Source organism: Apodemus sylvaticus, chromosome X, assembly GCF_947179515.1.
Source record: "Apodemus sylvaticus chromosome X, mApoSyl1.1, whole genome shotgun sequence".
Taxonomy (NCBI): domain Eukaryota; kingdom Metazoa; phylum Chordata; class Mammalia; order Rodentia; family Muridae; genus Apodemus; species Apodemus sylvaticus.
This window is the reverse complement of record NC_067495.1, coordinates 45,857,208-45,879,769: the sequence shown is the minus strand read 5'-3', so window position 1 is coordinate 45,879,769 and position 22,562 is coordinate 45,857,208. Positions and strand designations below refer to the sequence as shown.

The following is a 22,562-nucleotide window of genomic DNA, read 5'->3' as shown; positions in this document are numbered from 1 at the left end:
CTGGTTTAGGCTAATACCTAAACAGCATACAACGACTCTGTTTGGCATGAAGAGAAAAATGTGTGATTTTCATATATATATATATATATATATATATATATATATATATATATATATATATCAGACATTTCCAAAGTAATGTACTCAAAATTTGTATTTTTTTTTAACAAAGACACATTGTGGTCAGATAATCACAACATACTACAACAACCAACCAGGGAACTGTAAGCCTTCCGTGAGAAATAAAGGTCTTACCATATTGTCTATGTTAAGTGTAAATCATGAGTACAATGCTGTCTAGGTCAAGTATAAAATATGTCTACATTTCATGTGAAAACAAAAAAGATGAATACTCAACTCAATCAGCAGATCTAAAGATTCCCCTGTTTGTTTTTACTACATTTTTTGGAGACTTAATCTGCTCATTTTATAGAATCTTAAAATAATCTATTACTAGGAAGCTGTGAAGGTTTGTTTTAAAATCATGACTGTAAGTAAAGATAATTTAATGCTTGTATTGTTTGGCTTGTAAGTACACTCTGAAATAGAGCAGGCTTTCAGTTATATGGGTCTATAAGCTAAAGTTGACCAGCAAGGAAAATATATTAGTAGTATTTTCCATTATAATAGTTGCTTCAGTGATAGTGTACATAAAAAGAAAGCAAATGCAAGACCCTGGAGCAAAACGACACCAGGAGGAGCAGGCATGTAAATCCAAAGTAATTTGCTGCAATCGTTCACAAAAGTCTGATACAGAGCTTTAATTCTCAATCTCAAGGATAATTTCATAGTATTTTTTTATTTAATGTACGTAGCACCTACTGCAGCATGCATAAGTACAAGAACTTGTAATAATTAGAATTCTGAAAAAGTACAACAGGCACTTGCTACACTAGAAAACAAGCAAAAAGAAAGTGCTGGTCAGAGAAGAAATTCAAATCCAAGAATTGATAATTTACTCCAAAAATAAACCTAAGTATAAAGCCTCCAAAAACACTTCCAAACAAAGATAATAATATGGCTCCCACTTCCTGCTGTGTAAATACAGAGCAATATACCAATTAGGATCATTTCCAATTATCCCCAAGAATTCATTTGGCCAACGCCATCTTACACACTACCACTTTGTCTCTTGTGGAAACTCCATAAGTAAGTTCTCATGTACTTAGATTAGAAAGCAGAGGAACTCCAAGAATGCTGCTAGTCTGTCTCACTTGTGGATAAACAAAATGAAAGACCGATGCTAGATTCAGTTTAAAATAATGTGACAGATACAAGGAAACAAGGGTTTTGTCCAAGAAAAATACAAAAGATCTGTATCCCTGGAAGCTTTCCAAGTCTGTGTTCCATATTAAATAGATTAAATACCACCATTATAATAAGATTTGTTACTATCAAATAAATCTTTACAAAATAAAGCATGTTAGTACCTAATTCTTCTGCTTGAATAGGACAGCTTTACAATAGACTTTTCTATTAGAAAATTATGAGTAAAAACTAATAAAATTACAGTATTAAAGTACAGACTAGCCTGCTGGGTTTGTTTTCTTTATCCAAATTAGAACCTCCCACTCTTTTTGAATAATCTAGCCAACTTTTCATAAAAAGGCAACCTAGGAGTATATTTTAGGTGTTAGAAAATGTATTTTAATAAAGATTGACATTGATTTTTTTAAAGTACTTCAAAGTTTTAAAAAAACAAACAACCCCTACTTAAAAGAAGTTACTTTAACCTAACTCTGAAGATAATTTTCCATTAACTTATATTGTATTTTCTCCTTTCCTCTCAAGGTACTATTTCCTGTTACTTTTAGTATTTAAAAAATTCTTCTGAATCCTCATCCTTCAGATTTCTTCCCTGCATAAACTTCTAACACAGAGTAATCTATATACTTGGCCATCTCAGGACTTCTGTAGATCAAATTTCCATATTCATGGAGGTTTCCAACTTCTAGAAACAGACTATCTAGGTTGGAGATAATAATTACCAATGTCATGCAAGAAACATAACTGAATCTAGCACCTTCTCAAGCTGTTTAAGCATTAGGAATAAAGAAAAGAGGCAATGGACTATTTGTAGGTAGAATCTCTCAAAATTAAATGACACAATAATGTGGGGCTAAAAGCAAAAGAAGTCTACTTCCTTTGGATAATAAGGACCTAAAATACATCTCAATTAATATGTCATATTTCTCTACATATCTTTTAAGTTAAATTATATAAAGATACAATACAAAAATAAATTAAAATACAAAATTTAATACAAAAATTAATACAAAAATGAATTAAATTCTTACATAAGCCACTCTTTCAAGTTATTATGTACTTGATATAGGCTAGAGCTATTAAACTTTAAATAATTTGATAAGGTTACTGTAAAACACTGAAATGCTTATGAAAACACTATATAACTTTTATGTAGGCATGTTTTGCTAATGTATACATCAAAGATCTCTAAAGATCTTATAGATTCTTTGTTGAAACAAGTCTCAATATTGTACTCAAGATGCTCTCAAACTCCTGGGCTCACCCATCTAATACTCTTGCCTTGGTCTCTTAAATAGCTAGGACTAGTTGTGCTCAGTACAATACCTAGCTTCAAAATAGTTCTATACCAAAATAAACTGAAACAAATAGTGTGTGTATTATTATCTAATATTACTAATATTAATAATCACCAGTATGATATCAGACAGCAGTATACTTCCTCCTTGCTTAAAGGCATAACAGTTCACAAACTGAATGTTTTACAGAGAAGATAAAAATAAGTTTATCTCAAAAATCAAAACCCCACAATTTTGAAAAGTTATCAAACAGCATGGCATAAACTAAATTTTAAAAACATCCACATACTTCACAGAAATTAGTCTATTAAACTCAGAGTCATACTCTAAACTAGATGTCGTTGTTTTTTAGTAGTCCACCTACAACTGCTTCTAAGGAATACACCACCACCCTTCTGAAGGGCTTCACGCATTATGTCTCAAGAAATAGGCTTTCAAATGCCATTATCCAAACAGAAAGTTCTTTCTTGTCTATATTTGAAGGAATATCTAAAATATAAAGATGTCTTCCAAGAAGACAGCTAAAACTTGCAAAAGTCTTTTCATTTTTATTAGAATCCATGCCAGGTTGCTGCTGGCTAAACTTCATCAGAGAAATCTGCACTATCCAAAGTCTCTGTAGCTGTGGTAGATGGCACTCTCAAGACCTTACTAAGAAAGGAAAACGACAAAAAAAATAAAAAAAATTGGAAATTAAAATATCTTTAAAGAAAACAAAGCAGAACAAACAAACAAACAAACAAACAAACAAACAAATGCAAAAGATAAATCAAGCAAGTGAGGGTTGGCGGTAGCAGTACCCTTAGCAAAAGTACTCACGCAGAATCTACTGGCCAGAAGTTGATCAGAGTAACGGGACTGCAAAACAAAAAATGAAGTGGTGAAAAGAGACACAAGCAAACTCAGTGGCAAAAGAAAATATGGAAAGGTCAAAAGGAATAAATAAAATCCAATCAAATTAGGTATAAACCATGGAATGCAACAGTCAACTAAAAGTAAAACATGAACGAAAAGCCAAACACATAACTGTGAGATTGCCGTCAAAGTACAGGAACAAATAAGGAGTAAGTTTAAAGGAAGGAGGCAAAGATATCATCTGATCGACCAGTAGACTCATTTCTACTTACCGTGAAATCATTTCCTGTGACTGGGCATTTCTCTCAAGTGGAAAAGAGTGACTAGATATGACCACACAATTAGATACAAAAACACACATGTCCACTGATTTATGAGGGAAGAAAATCAAAATGAAATATTGTCATCACTCATTTGTAAACAGTCCCATAGCTCTTAAAAGTCTTACAAGGCAATTTGTGATAATATTTTGCTGGGTTTTTGTTTTGTTTTGGTTTTGTTTTTTGTTTTTTTTTTTGTTTTTTTTGTTTTTTTACTTTCTGTAAGGTCAAGAAAAATTGTCAAGAGAAAATGTAATTGTACATCAGATTGTGGGTTTTCTTTTCAGCCTTAGTAAAAGCAATTAAGGAAAGTAATTTAGGAGACTGTTTGCATTTGGGAATGAAGGAGGGTTTTTTGGTTGAGAGGAGTCCAAAGAGATATCAAATGAAAGTTTGCTTTTGCTTTGCTTCTGCCACTACTCACGTTTCCATGTTGTCCCCCTCTAACACAGTCTGCACTGGCAGGTAGCCCATTCGGGGATGCTTCGCAAAATACCTTTTGGTTCGAAATTTGTTTTTTAGTACCTTGGCGAAGTCGCGAACATCTTCTCCAGATGTCGTCTAAAATGGAAATGATGAAGAGAGCAGCTTTAGGAGAGTGCCATTTCAAAACAAACGCCATCTAATCTTGATCTTCATGGTTTATAGCCAGGAAGAATATGGGAAATATAAGCCAAGGTTGTGTATTAAAACTTGACTAACTTTGGTGAGTAATTTATGTCTATAAAGCATGTATCAGTGGTAAAAGAGTGGTATTAAAGGCCAATGGAATAGTTCAGTTGGCAAAGTGCTTGCCACATAAATGAGTTTGGATTTCCTGCAGCCATGTAAAAGCAAGGGCATGGTAGAAGGCAGAGATGTTAGATGTTGTGGATTTAGTTTAATGCTTATATTATGGGTTCGAAAAATTGCAAGGGAATTCATCATGCAAGATGCTGAGAGTCCCTGCCCTCAGCTGGTTCTGATTGGCAAATAAAGCTGCTGGCAGTCAATGGCTGGGCAGGGAGATGGAGGCAGGACTTTAGATTTCCTGGGCAAGGGAACTGAGGGAAGAAGGAGGATTTAGAACTGCCATGTAGGAGAAGCAGAAAGACCAGGCCTAAGAAGTGCAGGACAAAGAGACAGTCAATATATAAGAGTCATGGATCTTGGTCCAGGAGGGCTGCAGCCCAGGGCAGCAGTGATGCAATGTAGGTTTAATAGGTAATAATTAAGGAATATCAGAGGGGAGAGTGTGCTAGCTGCATAGATGATTAGGTGTAGCCCTGCCATTGAGCTGCTTAGGTCATGTTAAAAACTAAGGCTGTGTCTGTGTGTCTTTCGTTCGAGGATCCACAATATTGGAGTGGTAGCGAGGAACTTGTGCTGCCACTGTCGGACAAGTACTACAGCAACACGTACATCCCGAGATCTTATGTATCTGCCAATGAGGTCAACCTGTGACTTCTAGATTCTGTTAGACACTGTGCCTCATAAAATAAGGTAGAAAAAGACACCAGTCTTTAACCTCTGGCCATCACATATAACAGTACAAACATATCTAAGCACACAAAAATAAATAAAAATGAAGAAGGGCAATAAATGAAATATTCAGACTACTTGATGAATGATAGCTTACAGAAGATTTAAGCCTAACTTCAACTTTTCCTCGTCAGTAGGTCTTAAACTACTTATGTGATACTAATATCAATGTTCACAACCTGAGTATCAGGCAATTCATAGCATGGTGCACTTTCCAATCTTTGTCATAGAAATAATAGTGAGGAAAACAGTTAAATGCTTGTGAGGATAACCATTGATGGATGAAACCCATGCTCTAAAGGAGAGCTGAACCCCTGTAAATCTTGCTAAAATATAAGCTTTTGGTTTATAAAACCCAAGCTGGGGCCTGAGTGTATACATTCTGGATAAGCTTCCAATAGCACTCATGTAGCAGTTCTGTGTCTCAGTAGAATCTCTGAGTCAATGTTCTTACCATCTCACTACAGCTTTTCCCAAAGCCTAATAGCCATTGGGTGTTTTAGTCTGACATGTTTGCGGTTTCTCCACATCTTACTTATAGACTGTTGGGCAAATATTTTAACCTCAGGACAAAAGAGTCCTCACCTTTCAAAGGAGGATACAAATAACAATACCTATTGTACTACAAGGCAATTGAACAGGTAAGTGCTTACTGATCATGTAAATTAGCTATTAAGTATGGCCATGTAATACATATTTTTCATATGTCAGTTGATACTATGTCACAGAGCTAAAAGGCAAACAATTGTTACAGAAGGTGGTAGGTTATACACTTTGAAGAATATGTATATATATATATATATATATATATATATATATATATTACTCTTCTCCAAGTTCAACATGCCATATGGCCATTAGCCTTCTTTATATAATTGCTAAAGTTGCATAAGAGAACTCCCTACAACTCCCTACAACATGGTAAAATGTCAAAATGAATGCATCCAGTCAGAGATATTTACTGATAATTATTGAGTGCCTACTATTTCTGTTGTATATCAGGACCTGTCTTGTATGGGCATAGGGTTGTGGAACATGAAGGAAGGAAGGAAGGAAGGAAGGAAGGAAGGAAGGAAGGAAAAGAAAACAGCATTAAATACTGCAATATCCAAATCTAGAATTTCCTTCAGGTGAATAAACCCTTATCAGGAGGACATTAACTTACCGGAGTGCAATACTCTACCATGGGGTAGTGCATTTTATGGCCCTTTGCAACTCGGCCAGAAAAAAAGCAGCTTTGGCAGATGTCATAATTAAAGTGCTTTAGGCTTCTGTACCTGATAAAGAAGAGAAACAAATGTTTATTTATTTCTTCAAATTATATTCCCCAAGAACACTCTAGGCAACCCTCTCCCACACTGTTGATTGTGGAAACAGAAAGCAATGGTCATTTGTTCTCGCATAGGAAGCTATTAACTTCTTCCTCCAGACTTCTCTGCTGCCTCTTCTAGAGGATCAACACATTTTGGTGACCAATTATCCCATAAACATACATATGGAAGAAAAAAATTTTTTAAAATCAACTCTTATTTAAACTACACTTGAATTCTTTCAGATTAAATAGAAAGGTGTGGCCAAAATTCCTGGTCTTTTAAAGACCAAATACTCAAACATGAAAGATATGAAAGATGGACACACCACATGCTGCCTGTTCATCACACGGACAGGAGTGTTCTGAAATAATTATTCTCACAAAATTACCAAAAATGAAGCTACTCATAAGTAATCAAAATAAAAATGCCACTTAAAACAATACCTCCTTTAATTATAAATTCTAAAATTGGCTGGCATGATTCACCTTCGTGTCAACTGGCCAATCTCTTTTCTATCTTCAGAAATTCCATATTACCCAAAAATGATATCACCACCAGCACCACCAAGAACAACAGCAGCAGCAACAATGTTGAATTAAATGGGAGATTTTCTAATTTATAAGTACTAGTTGATATATTTTCCTTCAGTCTCAGCTGACTATATATACTTGCTTCATTCTTCCCAATTTTTGGCCTTCTCAGATAAGAGCCTCAGCCAATTCAGATAAACATATTCCTGTTGTCACATATGGAAAAGTGGGAAGAAAAGCTAGCTACCTTTTTTTTAAGATCTCAACTATCATTTCATAAGGGATGAGGAAGAAAAGGAAGTGCTGATTCTTAAAATAATCTAATTTGATAAGGTAAAAGAATTGAAGGTTAGAAAGGGGAAGGGGAGGCTCTCTTAGGTCCTCCAAAGCACAGTACTTTTTTTTTTTCTTTTATATAAATTTCCTATGTTGTATACAAATCCCACTGGCTCAGGAAGCTGGCTCAGGAAGATAAGAAATAGAATGCAGTCACCTGCTGCTCCTCCCCCCAAGCCCTGCAATCCTTATAGCACACTTCTCATTTCCCAAAGAAGTAAAGAAGGTATATTTGTCCATCTACGTTTTAGAAATGTTTAAAGATTTTTTTCAATAAAACCTCTTTGTAAGCTGCATGAAATACCAAAGGAAAAAACATCAATAGTAGAGAACTGAAATTTTAAAAAGAAAGAAAATACAGTAATAAAACAAATTTAAGCAGCCTAGAAATGTGTATTTACTAATTCTAAGTGAATTCTGAAGGGGCATAAGCTATATAGCTAGTGTATAATCCTGTTGCTTATACATGGTATGGAAAAGCTCATATCAACCCAGGTGTGAAAATGCATCATGCTTCAAAATTAGGACATGGGATTATTATTAGGTAAGTTCATTTAAAAATACCCTACTTCTCCAAATGAGTTAATTGTTTTCTGTGTTGTTTCAAGAATGCCAAAACACTAGCATGCTATTTCCCCTCTCTCACACCTTTACATGCATATGGCATTCTTTCTGTTTTTAGCTGCTCTGTGACTCTCATTTGTTTACATATATTTTATTCCCTTAAGAATTCAATAGGATACTATAGAAATAAGAGAATCAGATTCAAAAAGAAAGAAGAAAGTTCTAGGATGCCTGGAACAATTCTTGTTACTTAAGGGGTAAAGAAAAGCTGCCAAGTGAGAAAGAGACTGAGCTACCAGGATGTGTCTTCCCAGAATAGAATCTACTCTTCGTTTTATAACTGATTCTTGGAGAATTTCTATAAACAGAAAAGGCCATGAAAAAGCAAACAAGGGTAAAAATGTTTTAGTTCCAGGAAGGAGGAGGCACAGTTCATCTGGATGCCCTTGAAAAACAAGTATTTCTGTGGAGCCAGGTACTCGGTCTTGCCGAACCAAAACTGTGTTTGTGAAGAGTTGAAGAGTGAAGGTGGAAAAAGACATCTGCCTAATGAGTCAGGTCCACCAAAATAACCCTGTGATCTGGGGAACTGACAGCCATGATCGATGCTTTAGCTCCATCACATTCTCTCCCACTTTAGAAAGGAACAAACTCACAGCAACTGGCATGGGAGAAAAAAAAAAAAAAAACCCTAGTCACGACAAACTGAGAGACAATGAGGTGATTGTGTTCAATCCTAATACCTGAATCCAATGATTGGACACTCCTTACAGATGTTACACTTGGCTTGATGCTTGGCAGTTTCAGCAGCAGCCACTCTGTGCAAGACAGGCAGCCACACCATAGACTGGGGTTCCAGGCGCATCCAGTCAAGGAAGAGAGCGGCTTCAATCTCAGGTTTATTATTGGCCTGGGAAAACAGAAGGAGAAAAGAACTGGGGCAATAGTATGCAAAAAGAGATGGTGAGAGATTAAGACAATATTAATTTATTTAGGTAATAAATTAAAAATAAAGAAAAAATAGAAAGAATCCCATTTCCCAGCAAGGACCTCTGTTTGTAACTTTTCCCTGCTAATATTCCCTTATCTATCAAAGCCAACTACCCCTCTGGTAAATTATTATTTCTCTGTCTAGCTACTAGATGACAACAAAGCCAAACCAAGAAATAGTTTTAAAGGTGAAGTAAAACTACATAGCCAAATGAGAGTTGATTTATCTCTAATTTTTTGGACAGATATATAAAAGGTAGCTAAAAGATAAGTGCAAAGTGTTTACTGATTAAAATTAAAAAGAAAGGGGTAAACACTGCAAGGAAGTGTTGATTCTTTTTTTTTTTCTGCAGGAACTCCATTTCCAAGATCTCATATTTGCAGATAAGACAACAGATCCAGATTGGGATAGTAATCGCTTCTTGGCCTTTTGGCTAAGATCAAGTGCAGACTGCGATAGTAGAGAAGGAAGTTGGACTACTAACTGATGGCAGGGCTGGGTACTAGTCCCCAGCCATCCTAGACTCTGGATCCAGAGCACTCCATCATGGTGCTCCATTGCTTCACTACTTTTCTCTTTCAAAGTCCCAGTTTCAAATATGTGATTCAATCCACACAATACAATCATCTTAGCATACTCAAAACATATTAACTCATCAGTTGACTGATGCTGTTATAGTCATGCATTTTAATCATACCTTATGTTTTCAACTTTACATGATTCTACTTTTCTATATCATTAAGTAGATTGATAACACATACTGGCTTTTTTTTCTCTCTTAATTGCCTCATTACCCTCACTCATCCAACTGAAGTCAGTTCTATCTGAAGTATATCTTTTACAATTTTCTTTTAGAAGTTGTCTGCTGGTCAAGGATTTCCCAGATTCTATATCAAATTATTTCCTTTTAAAGCCATACTCTTGATAGCAGTATTTAGTGGATATAAAATTTTATATAGACAGTTTCAAGGGATATTTTTCTCATTTTGTTTTAGCATTTGAAATGTTACTCCACTTTTATCTCAGTTTCTGTGTTGTTACTATTGAAAAGGTTGCCATTCCTATGAAGGTCATTGTCCTTTTTCATTGGGTTCCTGAAAATGTGGTTTATAGTCTTTAATCAGCTCTAGAATCTTCTCAATCATAATTTCAAGAAATAACACCTCTTCTGCATTCCTCCTCTAGTTTGCTTATGGTTTTATCATAACCTAAGTGTTAAACATACACATTCTGCATTGTACTGACAGGTAGTCCCTGGAATCTCCCTCCCCCTTTATAATCCTTCATTTGCTAACTTCCATGCCTAATAATTTCTTCTGCCCCATTATCTGGTGAAATATTCATCTATTTCCTCATCAATCTGAGTTGCTATAAAGTTTCAAATATTTTAAAATATAGTTATTTATTTTATGAGTATGTCTGAATATCCAAGTATATGTATATACATCTCATGTATGTGGAAGCCTCTAAGAAGAGGAGTTGGATGTCCTGGAACTAGATTTTCAGACAGTTGTTAGCCACCATGTCAGTGTTGGGAACTGAACCAAGTTACTTCACATGCATAGCAAGTTTTATTCACTACTGAGCCATAACAAACCCCAGAATTTAAAAATTTCATTTTAAACATTTTAAAAATCTTTAATTTTTAACTATTGTGAATTTCTTTGCAGTATTGGAAATGGGACCTAACATCTTGAAAATATTGTGCAAGTATCACTGATCTATAACACTGCTTATCAGATTTCTTGATCGAGATACTCTATCTGGTCAGTTTTGAAATCAGTTACAAAGCTTATATGTAGTTTTCATTGTGGTGTTTTATTTTCTAATGGCACAACCATCATTAAGAGAAACAATCTGCCAGCCTGAAGCAGCATGCACAGGACCCTCATACGGATCTGCATACAGCTTCCAGGTTAGCGCGCTTTATGGAATTCCTGAGTGTGTGAACAATGGGGCTCTTGATTCTTGTGCCTTCTCTTTTCCTTCTATTTGTTTGTCTTGTCCAACTTCGATGTGATTTTTTTGTCTTATCTCATTATATTTTCAAAGACAATCTACCTAATTTTCACTTGCTTTGATTTCTTATGTGCTCAGCTGCCTAAGATTTTTTTTTTTTTTTGATAATTTCTGGACGTACTTTGTATGACTGAAACGTATTCTCCACAGATGATTTCTTCATTTGGTATTGACAAAAATAAAGGGGTACTTCCTACTCTAGACCATTTTAATTGAATATATGATATGACATCCTTAGTAGAATACAAGTAATAAGTGAAGTGCCATCCCATCCCACCCCTTTCAGCACATACTTTGCTAATAAAGGATCTAGCCACATCATGACAGACTGACAACTAGATTTGTACTGAGGCTCCATTTGCCTTGTAACACTGCCCCACTTCAACTGTACTTTATTAACTCCTAATGACAAATTTAATACCAAAATAATGAGCTATTTAGCCCTGGATTTCCTTGTTACAAAATGGTATCAATGGTCAAACTGATCAAAACCATCTGCCAATCCCTTTCCTCTATGTGAGAGTCATCACAGACAAACTGGGATTTTTTTTAGAAGGAGTCATTGAATGTAAAGATGAAAAAAGATCATGTACCAGAGAACCAAATAACCCTATTAAAAATGGGGTACAGAGCTAAACAAAGAATTTTCACCTGAAGAACTTTAGATGGCAGAGAAGCATCTTAAAAAATGCTCAACTTCATTAGTCATTAGGGAAATGCAAATCAAAACAACCTTGAGATTTCATCTTACACCAGTCAGAATGGCTAAGATCAAAAATTCAGGAGACAGCAGGTGTTGGCGAGGATGTGGAGAAAGAGGAACACTCCTCCACTGCTGGTGGGACTGCAAGCTGGTAGAACCACTCTGGAAATCAGTCTGGCAGGTCCTCAGAAGACTGGGCATGACACTTCCAGAGGACCCTGCTATACCACCCCTGGGCATATACCCAGAGGATTCTCTGGCATGCAACAAGGACACATGCTCCACTATGTTCATAGCAGCCTTATTTATAATAGCCAGAAGTGGGAAAGAACCCAGGTATCACTCTACAGAAGAATGGATGCAAAAAATGTGGTATATATACACAATTCAGCCATTAGAAACAACGAATTCATAAAATTCTTAGACAAAGGGATGTAGCTGGATGACATCACACTAAGTGAGGTAACCCACTCTCAAAAGATCAATCATCATATGCACTAACTAATAAGTGGATATTAGCCTAGAAAATTGGAATACCCAAAACATAATCCACACATCAAATGAGGTACAAGAAGAATGGAGGAGTGGTGTCTGGTTCTGGAAAGACTCAGTGTAACAATATAGGGCAAAACCAGAACAGGGAAGTGGGAAGGGGTGGGTGGGAGAACAGGGGGAGGGAAGGAGGCTTATGTGACTTTCGGGGAGTGGGGGGACTGAAAAGGAGAAATAATTTGAAATGTAAATAAAAATATATCGAATAAAAAAAGAAATGTTCAACATCATTAATCATTAGGGAAATGCAAATCAAAACAGCCCTGAGATTTCACCTTACACCAGCCAGAATGGCGAAGGTTAAAAACTCAGAAGACAGCAGGTGTTGGCGAGGGTGTGTAGAAAGAGGAACACTCCTCCACTACTGGTGGGGTTGCAAGTTGGTACAACCACTCTGGAAATCAGTCTGGTGGTTCCTCAGAAAACTGGACATGACACTTCCGGAGGACCCTGTTATATCTCTCCTGGGCATATACACAGAGGATTCCCCGGCATGCAATAAGGACACATGCTTCACCATGTTCACAGCAGCCTTATTTATAATAGCCAGAACCTGGAAAGAACCCAGATGTCCCTCAATGGAGGAATGTATACAGAAAATGTGGTATATTTACACAATTAAGTACTACCCAGCAATTAAAAACAATGAATTCATGAAATTCTTAGGCAAATGGTTGGAACTGGAAAATATCATCCTACGCAAGGTAACCCAATCACAAAAGAATACACATGGAATCCAATCACTGATAAGTGGATATTAATTAGCCCAGACCTCTAAATTCTCAAGACACAGCATATCAAATGATATCCAAGAAGAGGGAAAGAGAGGGCCCTGGTTCTGAAAAGAGTTGATCCAGCATTGTAGGGGAGTACCAGGATAGAGAAATGGGAGGGGGGTGATTGGGAAATGGGCAGAGGGAAGAGGGCTTATGAGACTGATGGGGAGGGGGGAACCAGGAAAGGGGAAAGCATTCAGAATGTAAACAAAGAATATAGAAGAAAAGAAAAAAAGATCATGCAAGTCAATTCATTCTTTTCAAAGGACTGGCATCACCAAGCTGTATCTCAGAATCCAAAATATTAGCCAGTGCCAGTGTATTCACTCACACAGCCACTGTCTAAGTATCATCCAGGTGAGAAAAGTATCACTCAGGTGAGAAAGCATCCTAAACATCTGTGTAATGGACCCCAGTGCCAAAATGTTTCATCATGCTGAGCTGAAATCACAGCAATCAAGCAAAGGTTGGGAAAGTTCATAGCCATAGAATCCAAACCCCACTTTTGCTACTCACTGCCCATGAAACCTTGGGAAAATATCTTTATCTGTATGCCTTAACCTTCCTCTGTTATGAAACTGAAATTTTTACCATTACCTGCTTCGCAGGGCTGTTTCAAGATTATGTCAGCCACCAAAGTGAAAGGCATCTGTGTCAGTGTTTGGCAGATAGCATGAAACATGTTTACAGGGGTTATCATTGCCAGCATCAGCCATCTGACTGGAAGCCTATGTAGAAGCCAGGACTTCAAACATGTTACTTTTTTTTTTTTTGCCTTTTTTTTATTCGATAAATTTCTAATTTACATTTGAAATGATTTCCCCTTTTCTAGACCCCCACTCCCGGAAAGTCCCATCAGCCCCCTTCCCTTCCCCTGTTCTCCCACCCAACCCTTCCCACTTCCCTGTTCTGGTTTTGCCCTATACTGCTTCACTGAGTCTTTCCAGAACCAGGGGCCACTCCTTCTTTCTTCTTGTACCTCATTTGATGTGTGGATTATGTTTAGGGTATTCCAGTTTTCTAGGTTAATAACCACTTATTAGTGAGTGCATACCATGATTCACCTTTTGAGTCTGGGTTACCTCACTTAGTATGATGTTCTCCAGCTCCATCCATTTGCCTAAGAATTTCATGAATTCATTGTTTCTAATGTTTGAATAGTACTCCATTGTGTAGATATACCACATTTTTTGTATCCACTCTTCTGTTGAGGGATACCTGGGTTCTTTCCAGCTTCAGGCAATTATAAATAGGGCTGCTATGAACATAGTGGAACATGTATCCTTATTACATGCTGGGGAATCCTCTGGGTATATGCCCAGGAGTTGTATAGCAGCATCTTCCAGAAGTGTCATGCCCAGTTTTCGGAGGAACCGCAAGACTGATTTCTAGAGTGGTTGTACCAATTTGCAACCCCACCAGCAGTGGAGGAGTGTTCCTCTTTCTCCACACCCTCGCCAACATCTGCTGTCTCCTGAATTTTTAATCTTAGCCATTACTTTTAAACAGCCTTTTCAAGGTTTATCAGAACTGCTCCCTGTTCCTTTTATTTCTTTTTCATGGAGCACATCTCAATTTACCAATGTCCTTCCAAACAACTTTCCATATATGTTCTGCTGGGAATGATACCTCCCTTACTCTGTACGGGGTGATGAATCACTTTTATTTGATCTAGACTACAATTTCTGCTCAACTCAACTCTGGGTCAGGTTTTGCCAGTACATTCAGCAAAATGTTTTATGAAAAGAAGGTCAAAGTAATTAAGGATTCATCATCAGGATTTCACCAGAGAAAAACCATGTTAAACTTCATTTGACCTCAACTTATAGTTCAGTGACCCTAAGGACTTTTTTTCCCTTTGAGTTTACAAAGTCTATGAGCACCACAATCCATTAATACTCAGCTGGCACTGTGGAGAATGCTGGTCTCTTCTGTTACCTAGAGTTCTTTCACACTAATTGGGATTTCTTTCCATTCACATCTGTCAAGAAATTTACTGTTGGTTAAGCCTATTGTAATCATCTCATTGGTCCTGATAACAGTAAGATAACTACTGCTCCCAACTTAGGGCTTTTCATATTTGAAATTTTGTGTTCTCTTCACATTTAAACGTTACTGGTGAAGTTGAGCATGGTGGCTTATGCGTTTAATTCCAGCATTCAGAAGGCAGAAGCAGGTAAGATCACTGTGAGATCAAAGCCAGTCTGGTCAATGTAGTGATTTCTAGAACAACCAGGGCTACATAGAAAGACCATGTCACAAAAGAGAGAGCAGTCAGCAAGAGAAGAGGAAAGGGAGGGAGGGAGAGAGATGGAGGGAAGGAGAGAGAGGGAGAGGGAGAGGAAGAGGGAGAGGGAGAGGGAGAGGGAGAGGGAGAGGGAGAGAGAGAGAGAGAGAGAGAGAGAGAGAGAGAGAGAGAGAGAGAGAGAGAGAGATTACTGCTTAAAGCATTGAACAGACCACAGACAAAGGGCCAGCATTAAATACTTTGCAAAAGCCTACAATTTTAACATAACCAGTGATTCTGTCCTCTCTGGTTGTTGAACTATGACTCTTCCCTGTAGTACCATCTAGTATCTGCTGCACACATTTCTCCATCTCACAAAGACATGGGAGACTTCGTCAAAACAACTGCCAAGTGATCAACTACACAATATGCCCTATAACAATCTCTTGCTCCACTGGTCTAGAAACTAAATTTAGCAAAATAACTCTTTCTAGCTAGAAGGCAAACCATTATAGAAAAGCAATAAATTGAAAAGCATTGCTAATTCATTACTATTTATACAATGACTTTACTCCTGTTTAATCAGAACCTGTTAGCATTGCTTCTAGGCTCTGCCCCAGTTACCTGGCAATAGCCAGGCATGCCTGACTCACTGTCAAAGGGGCTGCTTGCCCCCTTCTCCCTCTCTTACCCACTTACTCTCTTACCCTCTTACCCACTCTTTCCCTTCTCTCCCCATTCCAGTCCCCCATCTCTCCACATGTTCCTAGCTGGCCTCTACGCCCTCTGTCTCCCTTTCTCTACTCCCTTTGTCTCTGTCTCTGACTCTCACTGCCTTTCTCTGCCTTAACTAACCTCCCCATGCCCTAAATAAACTCTATTCTATACTATATCCATTATGTGGCTGGTACCTGCAGATACACCCTTTTCTACCTCTCCAGACCATGCTTCTACCAAACATATCCTGGGTCTTTCTTTTTATAAAACACAACATTGATGCCAAGTGACTAAGACATAGACACAGGTTCATATTTCCTGATGTCACATGGACTTTGCAGCTCTCTAGACGTATCCACTGGTGAGCTCCCCCTGCCCCACTGATCCAAAGAGAGGCCTATTAAGCTTTCTGGAGGATGGATGCATTCCCAGTCATGAGTAATCTTCTCACTGAACCTTCTTTATAGGGCCTCTACCCCTGGGTGTCTCTATCCCTTTGGCTCTGCAGAAAGTGGTTCTCCCTCTGCCTCTGAACCCCCAAATTTGGCTGAGAGCTCAGCCTCCAGTTCACAGAATGATGACCTAGTGAACTGGCCTGGCTGCTGCCTTAGCTACCACATTAGTCCTCCAGATGTGGGAACAAATCTCTAGCTCCTCTCCTGCTCTCACCCAGAGGGGAATATCTTCACTGCCATGCCTCCTGGTCTAATTTACAGGTTACATTTGGCTCCATTATCCACAGACCAATAACTCTACAAGGCCGCTTAAAGAAGATTTATAACCCCAGTGATCCAGTATCCGTAGGCCCTCCCCCCTCATTCTCTTGCCAATTGCTCTCCTCTCCCATTCTCTACCTACTTGATTTTGCTGTCTCCTTGTGCATCTGCCTGCATCTACCTCCCCATCCCCTACCCTGCATCTTCCCACTGCAGTACTCTGGTCTTCAGGAGTAGCTGAATCCTGATGCTACCCTCACCCTTTGCTCTCTGGCTCTTGGTACAGCATTCCTGGGGCCACCACTGCCACCAACGCCACCTGCTCAACTCCACTTCCCTGTGCTCAGTGATGTAGGCGCCAGTGCCCTGCTCCACACAGCCCAAGCACCTGGAGTGCTAAGTCTGTACTCGGCTATTATAGTTACAAATATAAGTTTCCTGTGTTTGTTTTTTAACTATAGTCTTAAGGTATTTCTCATGCTAAACTATATGATCAACTATCATATTCACTGGGTCAAGGTTTTGAGTTTCCTTTGTCTTTTAAATGTAAATTTAACAATTTGTCATTATGCTATTCAGTCTCCTAGACAGAAGGGAAAAGCCCTTCTTGCTCCTTCTGCTCCACAAAAGGACTTTGTCTTCCCTAAGCTCATCTTTAAAAATTACCATGTTGTAAACAAATTTTTCTCTTTTGTAAACTTATAAGCTCTAGGAAACCCACTCAGATCTACCTCTCCTGGACCAAATAGACTCTACAGCTAAGAACATCTCCCAATCTGTAGCCTAAGTTCCTACCTGTCATCTATTCTAGAGGGTGGGATTCCTCTCCTGTTCCTGGGATTGGGACTCCCCTCACCCCAACCACCAAGCACCTAAGGAAAAAAAATTCCTCCCAAACTTGCTTAACTTTATTCTCTACCTCTAATGTGGGGTGTGTGTGTGTGTGTGTGTGTGTGTGTGTGTGTGTGTGTGTGCACACGTGTGCGCGCACTATTCAGCATCTTGTCAAGTCCAACTCAAAATCTACATGCAGGACAGCAACAGAGAAGCAACTCACAGTTGCTCGTATCTACTTTCACAGACACAGATGTTTCTACTGGACGTGCTCCTTCCCATCCACAGATGGTTTCACAGACTGTGGACAGCAAGGAAACAGCCAACTCTCCTAAAGGCTGGACCAACATCCCCATACCCATTTTCTTAGGTTTCCCAGAGACTCGTTGCCCCAACATCAGTAGGAAGTAGCTAAAGGTCACAATGACCCTATTCCTGCTTCGCCATCACTTCTTTCTAGTTTTTCCTATTTTAAATTAAACCAAAGTGGAGGAAAGTTAGCAGTGCTTCTAGGTTCTGCAAAACAGTAACTTGGCAACAGCCAGGCATGCCTGGCTCACTATGAAATGGGCTGTTTGCTCCCTCCTCACTCTCTTACTCTCTCATTCTCTTACCCTCTTGCCTACTCTGTACCTTCTCTCCCCCATTCTGCCCCCTTCTCCACATGTTACTGGCTGACCTCTACACATATACTCTCTCTCCCACTTTATGCTTTTTTCTGCCACAACTCCCCTCACAATGTCCTAAACCAACTCTATTCTATACTATATCTGTCCTATGACTGGTACCTCAGGGGGACAGGATGCCTCAGCATGGGTCCGAAAAGGTACCCCTTCGACCTCACCATACCATGTCTCTACCAAACATACCTGGTTTGTTCTTTCTTTTTTATAAAACACAACAGAATCTTTATACTTAATTTGGCTTATGCTTAAAGAGTATATTAATGATGCATTAGTAGATATGCTACAGGGTAGGAATTAAGGCTTAATACAAAGTATAAATAATAATGTAAAATTCCAATAAAAGAAAAACAAAAATAATCTGAGTATTAGTTAGCAAAACAAATAAGGAAATACAGGAGGGGCCAAGGGCTAAGTGGTAGGACAAGTAAGACTTCCTGGGTTCAATCTCCAGCAATACAAAAAGAATAAGTCATGAATGAATGGATTGATAAATAAAAGATAGATAGATAGATAGATAGATAGACAGACAGACAGATGGACAGATAGATAGATAGATAGACATGTATATAGATAATAGATAGATAGATAGATGGATGGATAGATAGATAGATAGATAGATAGATAGATAGATAGATAGATAGTCAGGGGGACAGGATGCCTCAGCATGGGTCCGAAAAGGTACCCCTTCTACCTCACCATACCATGTCTCTACCAAACATACCCTGGTTTCTTCTTTCTTTTTTATAAAACACAACAGAATCTTTATACTTAATTTGGCTTATGCTTAAAGAGTATATTAATGATGCATTAGTAGATATGCTACAGGGTAGGAATTAAGGCTTAATACAAAGTATAAATAATAATGTAAAATTCCAATAAAAGAAAAACAAAAATAATCTGAGTATTAGTTAGCAAAACAAATAAGGAAATACAGGAGGGGCTAAGGGCTAAGTGGTAGGACAAGTAAGACTTCCTGGGTTCAATCTCCAGCAATACAAAAAGAGTAAGTCATGAATGAATGGATTGATAAATAAAAGATAGATGATAGATAGATAGATAGATAGACAGACAGACAGATAGATAGATAGACAGACAGATGGACAGATAGATAGATAGATAGACATGTATATAGATAGTAGATAGATAGATAGATAGATAGATAGATAGATAGACAGACAGATACATAGATAGATAGATAGATAGATAGATAGACAGACAGACGGATAGATAGGTAGATAGATAGATAGATAGATAGATAGATAGATAGATAGATAGATAGATGAATAGATAGATAGATAGGTAGGTAGATAGATAGACAGACATGTATATAGATAGTAGATAGATAGATAGATAGATAGATAGATAGATAGATAGTGGCTGAGGAGATGGTTCAGTAGATAAGAGAACTTGCTAGATAAGCATAAAAATTAGAATTCAAATCTTTAGCATCCATATAAAAAGAAGGCCATGGCCACAAGTACCTGAAACTCTGGTACTATGATGGAGAGAAGAAAAATTACTGGGGATTGAAGGACACCAGCCTAGCTCTAGGTTAAGCGAGAGACCCTGGCTCAATGGAATATGGCAGAGAATAATAGAACAGGATATCCAATGCCCTCTTTTTTCAATTATAATTTTTAATTTTCTATATTCTTTGTTTATATTCCAAATGACTTTCCCTTTTCCGGTTCCCCCCTCCCCATAAGTTCCCTAAGCCCTCTTCCTTCTACCCATTCTCCTATCAACCCCCCCCCACTTCTCTGTCCTGGTGCTCCCCTACAATGCTCCATCAAGCCTTTCTAGGGCCCTCTCCTTCCTTCTTCTTGGGAATGATTTGATATGTGAATTGTGTCTTGGATATTCAGAATTTCTGAGCTAATATCCACTTATCAGTGACTGCATTCCATGTGTGTTCTTTTGTGGTTGGGTTACCTCATTTAGGATGATATTTTCCAGATCAAACCATTTGCCTAAGAATTTCATGAATTCATTGTTTTTAATTGCTGAGTAGCCCTCTTGTGGCCTCTATATGTAAAGGAGTATATGTACCTGCCCACACATGGATCCATACATACACAAAAAAATGCATACAAGCAAAATAGCGAGAAAACCAAAATACATAAAAGAAGGAAACACCAATGTTGTAATGTAAAATTAGTAGTAAGGAACAAAGACTAATAGTACAGAAGCTCCAGTTAGAGGAAATGATGTCATTACTTTCAGGCAGAAAACAATGTCTACAAATGGGAAGGGGCTTCTATTCCAATGTTATAAAGAAAATATCTAATAAAAAAAGAAAAGCAAAACAAAACAAGCTCCATGTAAAATACATTTGAAGCTGTTCTGTGAGATATGTTTCTTTTTCTGAAGTGTCCTGCAGCTTAATAAAGACTCTCAATTTGGAAAAAAGAAAAAGAAAGAAAGAAAGTTGTTGGTGTCTACTATGAGAATCAATATGGTAGATCATCAGGAAGCTGAGAGCAGATCTATATCAAGATCCAACTAAGTAAAAATAATCTTGTCATATACTCAAAAGATATTGTATCCTGATATAGAGTTACTTGAGTTGAGCATCTATGTTATTGCTGCTCTACTAATAAAAGACAGAAATTAGGAACAATCTAGATGTCCATCAACAGATGAATGGATAATGAAACTAAGGAAGATTAACAAAGTGGGATGTTATTCAGCTAATTAAAAATTATGCAATTCAAAAGTAAATGGATAAAGCTAGAAAAAATCATCCAAAGTGAGATTACCATGCCCCAAAAGACAAATATTGTATGTATTTTCTTAAATGTGGATGTTAGCTTTAAGACTTTGACAAGTAAGCTACAATCTGTAAAACCACAGAGGTTAAGTATAAAGTAAGGGACTAGGGGAGGGAGAGGTTCTTTTAATGAAGGAAAAATAGATTATTATTGAGAGACAGGTGTGAGACTGAAGTGGGAGGATTAAATGAGGAGGAAGACAGAAGAGGATGGTACAGAGAGGTATTATTGAGAGGGACAACTAAGACTAAGGGCTAGTTGAGTGGTCATATTGAAACTTACTACTGTAGAAGCTTCTTAAAATATATATTTATATGAAAGAAACCTAAGTGGAATCATCATATAATGGAAGAGTTAAAGTCCCAACTCGACATTTTTTACTATCAAGTGAAACTTTCAGTGCCATAAATAGGTCATTCAAAGGGATGTCATGGATATTCCCCAAACAACTCAGGCTTTTGCCAAGGCTGTCAGTCACTCTTCACAAATTGACGGTAAGGTCCTGTTGCTGAAGACAACATCAACACAACTCATTGAACACAGAAAAGTCAAGCTGATGTCTAACTAGAGCCTTTATCCCTACTGACTAATGTTCATTGTACTGGTATATACTCTGCATACTACCAGAGGAGAAAGGGAAACACAAACCCGGCTACAAACCCTCCAATCCACAGGAAACCTGCAGGTAAGATGTGCAAATACAATAGTGGCACAAGGCTTGTGCGAGTATCTGATTGGCCTTAAGGCCAAGTCCATGAAATGAAACCCACACCTGAAACTGCTTTGGTAACCAAAATCCTGAGACTAGATAGGCCATGGACCTATGGGAAAACCAAACATTACTGTTATGCTAGCTAAAGGACTTAAGCAAAAAAAAAAAGAAAAAAAAAAAAGAAAAGATTCTCAATGACATTCTGCCATTTTCATAGATCTGTTGTCTTGTCCAGCCATCATCAGAAAAGCTTCCTCCTGTGATAGACAGGAACAAACACAGTGACTCACAACTAGATATTGTGCAGAGAAAGAGAAACCTGGAACAAAATGGGATGTCTCTACCAAATCTCTCTCCTCAGAGCTCAGGGAACTTTGCACAAGAGAAATTGATACATTGTAAGAACCAGTGGCATGGAAGACACCAAAGAAACATTGCCTTCCAAACACAAAAGGACTGGCACACATATGAACTCTCAGAGACCGAGGCAGCATGCACAGCATCTACAAAGATCTAAGGCAGATGATGTACCAGCTCTGAAAGGCACACATATGAACTCACAGAGACCGAGGCAGCATGCATAGCATCTACAAAGATCTAAGGCAGATGATGTACCAGCTCTGAAAGGGTAACACACCTTTCAGAGGGTAACTCCATCCTTAAACAAAATCAATCTCCAATTTGCAACTGCTTGCAAAGGAAAACTTGATTTTCTCCAATGAAGTCTCACTGGGTATTCAAACCACACTTAAGGGTAGACCTCATGCCCAGCAGTAGATGATCGTGAAATGAACTCAAAAGTATTTTTGAATACTTTTTGTCTCACATTGCGTTGTTTGAGCGTTCTTTATCTTA

General features: G+C 37.9%; 1 protein-coding gene across 1 annotated transcript in view; it reads right to left on the bottom strand.

Annotated features, from left to right (window-relative positions):
- Positions 1-22,562, bottom strand: part of Dmd (dystrophin) — a 1,772,476-nt gene that overhangs the window by 58,849 nt on the left and 1,691,065 nt on the right. The window contains exons 62-65 of the mRNA XM_052170230.1: positions 8,747-8,913; positions 6,426-6,537; positions 4,164-4,300; positions 3,384-3,422 (exon numbers count right to left, since the gene is read on the bottom strand). Coding sequence (XP_052026190.1) covers positions 3,384-3,422; positions 4,164-4,300; positions 6,426-6,537; positions 8,747-8,913 — 455 coding nt within the window. The remainder of the gene's footprint in view (positions 1-3,383; positions 3,423-4,163; positions 4,301-6,425; positions 6,538-8,746; positions 8,914-22,562) is intronic.